A 12,416-nucleotide genomic window follows, 5' to 3' on the forward strand; every position below is an offset into this window, starting at 1 on the left:
GCCGGGTGGTGTTTATCCAATTGATCTTTTTTTAATGCTTTATATAGAGGAGCTAGTGATGTAGAATGTGCACAGCAGGATACAGGTGGATATTAGTGTGCATGTGAAATCCTGTAAGTTTTAGTATCTGTGTACAACAAACTCTTGGGTTATCATATCACCATCCCACCCTCAAGGTCAGAAAAGAATCTTCTCGTAAAAATGTATTTTTATTGTCATTGCCCATTAAACATGTGCAAAAATATGATTTATTAACATCTTAGAAAAGGTATGACATAAGATTGTTTCACTTTCATCACACTTCTTTACATACATAAAATATGAAGACAATGTTCCAGCAATTATATATGATATAAAGATGTTTTCATTTGTCCTAGTTCCAGTGTAAAGACCTGCCTACAGTATGTGTATGTACAGTACAGTGGTATCGACAAAACCTCGGTAACCTCACACCTAAAGTAACTCAGCATGATGTTCCCATTTCCAGTTGTTCTTAGCTTGCAAATTGCAATAAAAAAACAAACATAAAAATAAACTATAAATGTGGCATCTTTAGGATTAAATGGCTATATATATGTATATATATATATATATATATATATGTAATGATTTTTATTTTATTTTAACAGAACAGGGAACTTTACTGTGTTTACATTTACATGGAAAAGTGTTAAGGTGGCCATACACCACGGCGACTTCTCCCCTCGGCCATACACTACAGCGACTTCTCCCCTCGGCCATACACTACGGCGACTTCTCCCCTCGGCCATACACTATGACGACTTCTCCTCTCGGCCATACACTACGGCGACTTCTCCCCTCGGCCATACACTAGGGCGACTTCTCCCCTCGGCCGTACACTACAGCAACTTCTCCCCTCTGCCATACACTATGGCGACTTCTCCCCTCAGCCATACACTACAGCGACTTCTCCCCTCGGCCATACACTACGGCGACTTCTCCCCTCGGCTATATACTACGGTGACTTCTCCCCTTGGCCATACACTACAGCGAATCTCATCGGAACTGCTGTCAATCACCTGCAATTTGGGCTCCTTTCTTGCGATTGTGGCAACCAAATTGCAGGTGAATTGCCTAGCGTATGGGGGCCTTTAGTAATACTGTACAATGTAGCCATTTAAGCTTAAAAATGCCTGAACCCATTTGCTGCTCTCACATTACATGTTTTAGCCACTCCTACATTGGGGTAAATATACTAAGATGGGAGTTCTGTTGAAGATGGGATGTTTCCCATAGCAACCAATCAGATTCCATCTATTATCTTGTAGAAGGTGTTAAATAACAAGTAAAATCTGGGCCAGATGCACTAAGCTTCAAAAGTGAAAAAATGGAGAGTGATAAACAGCCAGCCAATCATCTCCTGTCTGACATTTTTCAAACACAATCTGTGACATAACAGGTAGGAGCTGATTGGCTGGCTGTTTATCACTCTCCATTTTATCACTTTTGAAGCTTAGTGCATCTGGCCCTCTGGTTGCTATGGGCAACATCCCATCTGCAATAGAACTCCGAACTTAGTCAATTTACCCCATCATCTCCCACACAACCAGTTTTGAAGAATTAATACAAATATCTGGTTACTAATGTGTAACAAAAAATCTTGTTTGCACTCATTTTAATGAATGTTACTTTTGTATTGTATTTTTTTATTTTGCCTCACTAATCTATAACTTGTATAATGTAGAGTTGTAGACCTTTGTGATGTGTTAAGTTACAAGTGCAGTCACTATATTAGTACATACATTGTGGGTGGGCAACACTGACTCTGCCTCTCTGCCTTTCTCTGCCCCTCCGCTCCTTACTGTTAGTGCAGGCAAGCAGTGGCAGCTGCTGTGCTGGGGCAGAGCTGCGGGCTTCCGATGCACAGTGGGATTCTGGGAGTGCGGTTGGATCTGAGCCCCGTTACTGAGCCTCTGTAAATCATTTAACTAAAAGTCAGCCTTTGTGATGGATCATGTACTGGATTTCATGGGCACCAACCATGTGACCCGCCAAGCCCTAGACTGTGACCTCAATTGCCTTGCTGGAAATCAAGCCCTGATTTATGGTATACTAAATCCACATTAATATATTTTGTTTTCATTTACCAGGAGGAACAGCAGCCGAGTAAGCAGCACCAGTGTACATTCTGTCAGTGGCTCTAACATTATTGTGCACAGCACTATAATATGAAGAGAGAGCATACTGATTTATACAGATGGACAGCAACAGCACCCTTTACACTGAAGAAAAAAACAACAAAAAACAATACTGCATAGGGGACCTGCTCATTTACTGTTCTATTATGTATAAAAAGCTTTTGGTTAGAAAATGTATGGTCCCAGACATAAATCATGACCTACATTCTCTCCTTATACAGCAGGCTGCTTGTGACATTGTATCTGTATCTCATTTCTCTGTCTGTGTTGATCATTGTCCATACTGTCAGCACTAATAAACATTAGCGATGCTGCACAATTAAAATAAAGGTCAAGATGTATCAAACATTCTTGAGAGGTAAAATACATTTGTACTTTATCTCTCTCCGCGCTGTCTCCCTCTTGATAAATCTACATCAATGAAACAACTTGGCTTTTCCAGAACACATGATTATTGATAAAACTAGTAAAATACTTTTATTTATGATATTGATGATGAGGGGGAAATGTAATAGGATGAGAGATTCAGAAAGTGAGAGATTTGGTAAGAAATCTCCAGGTTGTTTTAAAGCGGCAATCATTTACACTGCAGAACCAGTTTGATGTTGCAGTGTAAATGATTGCTGCTTAAAAAAACCTGGAGATTTCTTACCAAATCTCTCACTTTCTGAATCTCTCATCCTATTACATTTCACTCTGAATTTTTAGATGCATCTGATCCTTCAAAAATAAAAAATATTAATAATATATATATATTATATAGGACTTCATAAATCTAGAAAGGAAATTCCTGTAAACCGGTCTGAACTCCCTCTAGTTGCTTCCATCCGCAGTCCTGTACTGTAACATGCAGGGCCGGTGCAAGGCATCTAGGTGCCCTAGGCAAACCTGCAGGACACCGCCCCCCGCCCCCCCCCCCCCCCCCCTTCTGGCACGGCTCCTTCCGCACGCTGTCTCTCCTTGCCTGGCTCCAGGCTCCAACTGCATGGCGCGTAGACGCTACCCCCACCAGGCTCTATAATTAATAAAGTAATGAAACTACCGAGGGTGCAGGGGACTGCTTGCCCGTGTACCAGCTAGCCGCTGCGCTGACAGACAGTTCTGAATCCCCAGTTATCAGGCCTGCCTGCTACAGCGGGAAACTTTGTCACCCCTGTCAGTCAGTCAACTGTCAGCGTTACTTAATCCCCTGCCCGCCTCCCCACCCTGGACGGTCTGGACTGGACACCGACACACACGAGCGGGCGGCAGAGCAATGTACTGACTCCGGCGGGTGGAGGAGCGCCCGCCAGCCCAGCTACTTAGTGAAACACACTCACTATGTAGCTGGGCGGTCGGGCGGCGGCGGCTCCTCCACCCGCCAAAGTCAGTACATTGCTCTGCCGCCCGCATCATCATGTGTGTCGATGTCCGGTCCAGACCATCCAGGGTGGGGAGGCGGGCAGGGGATCAACGCTGACAGGCAGTTGACTGACTGACAGGGGCTACGAAGTTTCCCGCTGTAGCAGGCAGGCCTGATAACTGGGGATTCGGAACTGTCTGTCAGCGCAGTAGCTGGCTAGTATGCGGGCGGGCTCTGGCGGGGTTACTCACAAATAGCTGCTTGCTTGTTTCCTCTGCAGGCATGGCAGCTTCTCTGGGCATAGCTTCCTGCTGGCTGCTGCTTCTCCCCGGCTGCAGCTCACTACCGCCCCCTAGTGGCCGGCGCCCTAGGCAAATGCCTAACCTTGCCTAGTGGTGGCGCCGGCCCTGGTAACATGTAGATAACAGGTCCCTACAGTATGTAGTTTCATTTGGCAGACACAGCAGCTGTAGATAGTATCCAAGGGTTGGGTTTGCCTCATGTCTCTGATACTAGAAAAGTTCTCTCTCCAAATCAGGCAGAACCTGTAGGACTTTTTCCATTCCATTTTTTAATGTCAACATTCCAATAATATTAAGGCACATAATCATAAGAGCGAATAGTAGTCCCATGTGTCATATATTGCCGTCACTCAGGTACATGAGGATTAGGCCTCCTCTGAGTTTCTTTGTCATGTCCGTAGATTTCCACAACATGCATTCCGCTTACAGTCTGTATTGCAACACTGCAGCTATGGCCAAGTTGTCTGCTAGATCGTTCCTGAGTGTGACAGGGCTCACAATTCCCTTCTCTAGGACTCGGTGAGACACAATCCTTCCTCCATGCGTCATGGCATCTGTAGGGAAAATAGAGAGGGGAATCATTTGTCTGCATCTTAGAACAGCAGAAACATAAGTGCAGTAAGATTGCTGTACAGTGTAACCAATGGAATCTCTTAGTTTTCCCCCCCCCAAAGTGATGTCGATCGTTTGACTATCTAGACCAGTGTTTTTCAACCACTGTAGAGATGCCCAAACCAGTTTACAGCCACCACCAGTTCAACTGTTATTTTCTGGTCTCTTCTTTTCATCTAAAGGGCCAATGTATTTTTATTTTTGTTACCTGTGGGGACCAGTGTGATTGTTTTTTTTTTATATGGGGGCCAATAGGTTTGTTTTTTTCCTGTGTGGGCCAATGTGTTTTGCCCTGTGGGGATCTCATGGTGTGCCTTGGCAATTTTAAAATCTTACTCAGTGTGCCGCAAGATAAAAAGGTGGAAAATCAATGGACCTAGACACTATAGATATGTTGGCCGGATATCATATCATATCATACACATAATTTACAATATGGGGGAATGGCTATCCTATTAAATTTACTTCATGAAAAAAAGTGTATTTTTAGCCTAATAGTACTATCCGGCTATCCATAAATTTACTTCATGAAAAAAGTGTATTTTTAGCCTAATAGTACTATCCGGCTATCCATATATTACCTGTTTTTACCATATATTAAGTAAGAATTTATAAATCCTTTCAAACTGCTTAAGAAAAAAAAAAAAGGTTTTGCATTGTGAGGTTATCGTTTTGCAAACACGACACAGGATGTTTAGCTTCAGGTGTGATACATTTGTGGTGAGCTAATACAACATACAACAGTATCTGTGGTTTACCAACAAGCGGACTGCACCTTGGAATACATTTGTCATAGACAAGCACCTGCACATTATGTAAATGGGCCAGGGATGGTGGGCTGGTGTTTCTAAGAAATGACAAAAGCCAGTTGTATCTGAATTAACCAATGTCATGAACTCTTCCACCCAATGACATTTTTGTTTAAGAGATGTTATCTGCTTAGTTCTTAGAAGTCAGGTCAATGTGCTGTGCATAGTAATGCATTCTCAAGAACTTGTGTAACAGACAAAAGATGTGTATGTGTTGGATGTAGGAAGCAGTGGGGTCACAAGAGAGGTGCGGACCGCATCCAGGTGCCATCTTCTGGGTGATGCTATATGACATTATATGCAGAACCCAGTTCCAGTCAGGGTGACGGAACGGGGGTTCGGGTCCTGAGTCTGCACCCCCTGTACATGTGGCCATGCCCCTTTTCCTATGCACCAAGACTGTCAGCGGTATTCAATGCTCTCATGGCGAGCAGTGCTGATAACTCGCTGTCAGAGTATTCAACTACCTCCCATTCACTCGCCGTTTCCACCTTGCTGGTTCCTTTCAGCAAGGTGGAAACAGTGAGTGTGGCCAAACGACACAAATTCAGCGGACGCACTGCATTTGCGGCGAACCTCACCATTTATGAGGTTATGGCAAAGATTTCTCCCTAACATTGAATACGGTGAGGGGATTTGATGGCGATGATGGCTTTTCCTCACCGATAATAAGCCATCCTCGCTGTAGAAAACCCCCTTGTCACGGCACTGAATGCCGCCCATTGAATCCACCATACCGGGTGACATCACTGTTAGTGTCACACCTGGTATGGAAAGCTATTGTGAATGCATTTTTACTGTAATGCTTTTCTTGGAACATAAAGAACACTTTAAATCACATTTTGTGCAGTCAATTAGTTATTTTCTTATAATATAACAATCATTAACCAAGGAAAGCACCGGGTCCTGACGGGTGTCACCATCTGCCCTGAAAGTAGGCGCGGATCAGCGTGCCCCCATATTCACGAGGATCTTCAACAAATCACTGAAGCTATGCAAAGTTCCCTCTTGCCTCAAAACAAAAGCTCCACTATTGTTCCGGTCCCTAAGAAATTGACTATCACAAATCTGAACGACTACCAACCAATATCTCTGATGTCTGTGATCATGAAAACGTTTGAGCGCCTGGTACTGAACCACCTGAAAGCTGTGACTGGCCACCAGCTAGACCCCCTCCAGTTCACCTACCGATTGAATTGATGTGTCAAGAATGCAGTCAACCTCAGCCTGCACTACATTCTGCAGCACCTGCATATACCTAGTACCTATACAAGGGTCCTGTTTGTTGACTTCAGCTCGGCCTTCAATATAATCATCCCCAACATCCTCCACCCCAAACTTCTCTGCCTAGGAGTCCCTGAAGCTACCTGTTCCTGGATTGTGGACTTCTTGACTAATAGAAAACAGGTTGTGAAAGCGGGAAAATTCACCTCCCACGTGCGGTCCATCAGCACAGGAGCCCCCCAGGACTGTGTACTCATCACTGCTCTTCTCCCTGTACACCAATGACTGCACTAAGAGGTGCAATCAGTATCATCACTAGTATCATTAGCCTCATCAAGGACAAATCGGCCTACAGAAGAAAAGTGGACCGATTGGCCCAGTGATGCAGCAGCAACCATCTACATCTCAACCCACAAAACCATTGTGATGGTAGTGGACTTTAAGAAGAAGTTTGTTGGTGTTCCTCTGCTAATGATTGCTGACAGCGTGGTGTCGCTAGTGGACTCCTTCAAGTTCCTAGGGACCACAATCTCCCATGATCTCAAATGGGGACCCAACACTGGTACTATTGTTGGAAAAGTGCAGCAGAGGCTATTCTTCCTTAGGTAACTGAGGAAGTTCAACATCCCACAGAAGCTTCTTCTCCTGTGCTCCTCGATACTGGTCTGGTACGGCTCCGCCAGCGAGAGAGACAAATGCAGACTCCAAAAGGTAGTCAGAACTGCGGAGAAGATCTTCGGGGCAGACCTTCCCTCTGTTTAGGACATTTACCTGCCCAGAGCAAAAAAGCAGGCAATGAAGATAGTCAAGGACCACCTACATCCTGGCCATGGCTTGTTTAACCTACTGCCATCAGGCAGATGCTACCGGGCCATTCCCACCAGGTCCTCCAGAAGCCAAAAAAGTTTCTTCCCTCAAGCGGTTCATCTGCTGACATGTGAACTCCTGCACATCTTACTGTCTAGTCGCGCCATAACCCTCTGCACATAATTTAACACTGTGTCCTCTCGGAATAAATTTCTGTATGACTGTACATGTTCCCCCACCTAGTTATATTGTGTATTGCTTATATTGTATACTATTTACTTGTTACCCTCCTGGCTGTTGCACAGCAAACCCGAAAACAAAATTCCTAGTATACTTAAGTATACCTGGTCAATAAAGCTAAGTCTGATTCTGATTAAAGTAATGTGGAGAGATAAGTTTATTTTATTCACATAGTAACATGTATTTAGGGTACTTGTGTAATATCTGGGCGCCTGATTTTTTCATTGTATTGCATCACATCACATGCAATATAGTGGCATACAATTCATGCGATGCGATTTTTCATTGCAAACACCCGATTTTTAATTGTATAGTCACCCATGGGTGATTTCATACCCCCACTATCCAACTATGCATGGAGTCGATTTTATATAGTGTGGCGAGCGCAGTAAGCCACCAATCCCAAAGCGTGGCGAGCACAGCGAGCCCTGCTAGGGGAAGCAGAATACATGTAAAGTAATCCGCGTCCCCTCGCGGGGCTCGCTGTGCTCGCCACGCTTCGGGCTCGGTGGCTCGCTGCTCTTGCCACATTATATAAAAACAACTCCATGCGTAGTTGGATAGTGGGGGTATGAAATCACCCATGGGTGACTATACACTTAAAAATCAGGTCTTTACAATGAAAAATAGCATCTCATCCCATGCCTTAAGTAGTGGCATGCAATGAAAAAAATCGGGCGCCCAGATAATACACAAGTACCGTATTTAGTGTTCAATGTATAACAAAAACAATATTGTCTAAAATGTTGTCTAAGGTAAACAGTGTGTGCTGTCCGTCAGTGGGATACGGTCATTAGGTCTACACCAACTAGGTCTATTGGCACTGCTTTATACTAGGATTTCGCGAGGCTTTAAATAGCGGCTGCTGCACCCGCCATCTTCACTCCAGTCTAGTAGTGGGTTGGGAGAGGGTGTGTTGGTGCTGCTGCTGGGGCTTAAACTTGAGCTTGACCTTGAACGCAATATTTTTTATTCGCTGGGGCTGTCTCTCAGTGCTGCTGTGTAGTCTAACTGTGTACTTGTAGTACTACTGTCTCCTTTGTGCGGTCTACCTCTGGTGTGCTGTGCTGTAATTAATTATTTTATTCGCTGGGGCTGTCTCCCTCAGTGCTGCTGTGTACTCTGTTCTCCTCTCTGCTTAGAACAGTCTAACTGTGTACCTGTAGTACTACTGTCTCCTCTGTGCTGGGGCCTACCTCTGGTGCTATGCTGTAATATTATATATTATATTAATAATTAATTAATTATATTATATATATAGTCCACTGGTGCTGCCTGCACTGAATCTGCCAGTATTATTTAGTTACTCAGTCCACTGTTGCCACTGGCAGTGCTACTGCCTACCTAGTGTACCTACCTAGTACATACTAGGCTGCTATATCTAATTTAATTAAAAAATAATACTTGTGCTGTGTGGGACTGTAAAAAATAATTCCATGCTGCTGGTGCACTGACGTGTGCCACTGAGTGCCACTGCCAAGCAGTACCTAATAATAAAATTAATTATTTTAAATTCTGGTGGTGCACAATACTAGTATTGCTGACGTATCTACCTGTCTTGTGCCTAGTACTGTATTATCTACCTGTCTGGTGCCCAGAGGCGTAACTCTGGGAGACAATGGAGTCATCTGCCGCCGGGCTCCTGCTCCCAAGGGGGCACCTTTCCTCCCCTGCCAGTTTGAATCAGTTAATTCAAAGCCATTGATTTCGCTTCTCAGGCTGACTGGGGGAGTCTAATATAGTTTAGTCACAATGTCCTTGTCATAATGAGAATAAGCCAAGTTAAGAATTTAGTTTGGGGGGGGGGGGGGGGGGGGGGAGTTGGGTGGTAGACATTTAAATTTGTTTTTAAACTGTAACAGTACACTGTACATAACATTTCATATTATCACGCAGTAGAGATTGTTTAGGTTTCCAATGGCCAATGTTAACGGACACTCTGAAGGTACACTAAACAATGCCCCAATCTCCTTTACCGGCTTGGTAGTGTTGTGCAAATGTCACATGGATCTCTTACAAATATTTAAGGATGTAGACAAATGTTACAGATAAGCTCACTTTTTGGGGAATAAATTATGCCATATCCCTCAATGATGTAATTAATTCCTTAACTTCATTATCTATATAATAAGTTGAAGAGTCTGTGTGCGTGTGTGTGTGTGTGTGCGTGTCCGACGCATTGCGGACACACCGTGGCACTCAGAGTCACCAAATTCAGCAACAAGATAACCTCTGGACCCGGTGGTGTGCACCTCGAAGCCGTTTTTGGGAAATTTCACTTAGAAATTTAAAAAACACCAAGTTGTAATTTTCCTTCATTGATGTTCTGGGGAAAAGATCGATGATCTGGGAAACCGTTTGTGAAGGAACAACTCCACACCTGATTTCATTGCTGTCATTGAGTATGAATGACACATTCTAACAGTGGCGTAACTAGAAATTTTGCTCCCCCCAGCCAAAAAAAATTATGGCGCCCCTCCCCCTCCATTTTTAGTAAAAAAAAAAACAAAAAAAGCATCAGTGTTGGTGGGGAGTTTGTTAGTGTGTAGGGGGCTTAATAGTCACAGTCAGTGCATGTAGACGGTGTAACAACAAATTGTGTGCATTTTGTCAAAATTACTGGTGATAAAGGCATATCTCGTTAGGTGAAATATAACTAATTTTTAGATGTTTGCTTATCTCCATTATAGGATTTCTAGGCATTCAAACAAACATAAGCTGAGTTTAGATATTTCTGGCAAACACAACACTGAACATAACAGTGCTTGGAACATTTGCAAAACCTGGTGATTTACTTATACTCCGTCTCCCCCAGTTGCAGGGATAGTGACAGCAATGCACAGATCTGAGGAAATAATCACTGGCTTGACCTATGGCTGTTTGTTATGTGTTTAGCGAGGCAGTGTACGTTTTGGAGATAGGGTGGGAGAACGATAATTCGCTCTGCTGCCTTGTGTCAGTACCTGCCAGCAAGAGAAAAATAAGGCTAGGGAGCTACTGCTGATGTGAAGGGTTGTAGCCTGCAGCACACATACCTTCGTTTTGGATGAGACGAAGGCAATACAGCAGCAGCAGCTACACAGAGAGCACTTCCCTGATGCTAACAGAGCCGCCCACCTGATCCGGCGCAGCAAATCACAGACAAGCTAGCTCTGAAAAACTTATGCTGCAGCTGCCGGAAAATCAGGGCAAAGGATTAAGGCGGGTCACTGAGCGTCCCCAGACAGAGAAGTGTATGTATCCTATTTCTTATTGGCTGCTGCAGCAGCTCACTCGCACACACAGTACTCAAAAGTTTTTTCAGCTGTGACCCTGCGCCCCAATGGTGCCGGCTCCCCCCCGCGACCGCTTGGGCTGCCTAGCGTTAGTTACGCCAGTGCATTCTAACATTATGGTGAAGGCTTTAAACAATTAGGAAATAATTGAGGATATACATAGACCACACAACACACACACACATACACATTGTACACGCACACACACACAGTACACCACATACGCACTCATAGCACACAACACACACATTTATACGTAGAGCACCTCACACACTTACACATTGGACAGATACACACACACAACACACCACATGCAGTACAATACAAATCCATACACACTACAACACACACCCAAAAACAGTACAACACACAGAACACACACACTTAAACATTGCCAGGATACGCAAAGCACACTACACACACATATATACGTAGCACACATCACGAACTTACACATTCGGCAGAAACACACAACACAACACTCACAGTACAACACACACCCACATTCACTACAACACACACCCCAAAACAGTACAATACACAAAACACACACTTAAACATTGCACAGATACACACAGCACACTACACACACACAGATTTATACATAGCACACCTTACGCACTTACACATAGGGCAGATACACACAACACACACACATAACATACCTCTAACAGCACAACACACACCCACATTCACCACACACACCCAAAAAACAGTACGACACACACAAAACACACACTTAAACATTGCACAGATACACAAAGACACAACACACACATACTGTATATACGTAGCACACCTCACACACTTACGCATTAGACAGATACATACAATACAACACACACAACCACATACACTACAACACACACACACAAAAACAGTACAACACACACAAACACGCAGAACACATAAAAAATAATTTGCCGTTTATTTAACCGTCTGTACCGGCAAATAAAAACTGTACCTAATGTACCGTTTCTACTTTGTTCCCCATATCCGTCTCTCCAGTCCTCCAGCCTGTCACTGCGCTCCCCGGCCAGTTGCACTGAGAAATCTTTGTCCTGGCCAATGCACCCATTGATCAATACAAAGTGGGTACACTGCACTCACCCTGTTAGTCAGTTGGATATCAGGCACTGCTCTGCCTTAAGGGTTTCCCAGACTCTTTTGGTTCATAGATAATGTTTGGTCGATGGGCATGAGCGCTGCATGCATTTGTTTGAATGTTATGAGTGTAAGAAGTTGAAGAATAAGACTGAGATGAAGATTTGTCATGTTATAGTGTAAAGTGTAAAAAATATGTGTACATAGAAGTACAGTACAATCAAGAAATGAAAGTAGGATTAAAAAATAAATTCTGATTCAAACTGAAAATTGTTTGGATGGCGGTGGGTTGCGAAACAAATCTATAGGTGGAGGGGGTATGGATATTGTGGGCATAATTGGTGTTTGGTACACCTACAGGGGGTCCCCAGTTGATGAGAAATTCTCACTACAGTGTCACCGTAGGGGGATTTCCAATTGGGGTTCAGGTGGTCTTTTAGGGACCCCTTTACAATCCCGTTGGTCTCTTCTCCTGGAGCCTACAGTCTCCCTCAGTGATTGACTATCATTAAGGGAGACTGTAAGCTCAAGGAGAAGAGACC

At 43.9% G+C, this 12,416-nt stretch overlaps 1 protein-coding gene across 1 annotated transcript in view; it reads right to left on the bottom strand.

Annotated features, from left to right (window-relative positions):
- Positions 1-3,681: 3,681 nt before the first annotated feature.
- Positions 3,682-12,416, bottom strand: part of SUSD3 (sushi domain containing 3) — a 134,279-nt gene continuing 125,544 nt past the window's right edge. Inside the window, exon 6 of the mRNA XM_083156182.1 lies at positions 3,682-4,357. Coding sequence (XP_083012308.1) covers positions 4,150-4,357 — 208 coding nt within the window. The 3' untranslated portion in view covers positions 3,682-4,149. The remainder of the gene's footprint in view (positions 4,358-12,416) is intronic.

The sequence above is a fragment of the Crinia signifera genome, chromosome 8, assembly GCF_055691185.1.
Source record: "Crinia signifera chromosome 8, ASM5569118v1, whole genome shotgun sequence".
Taxonomy (NCBI): domain Eukaryota; kingdom Metazoa; phylum Chordata; class Amphibia; order Anura; family Myobatrachidae; genus Crinia; species Crinia signifera.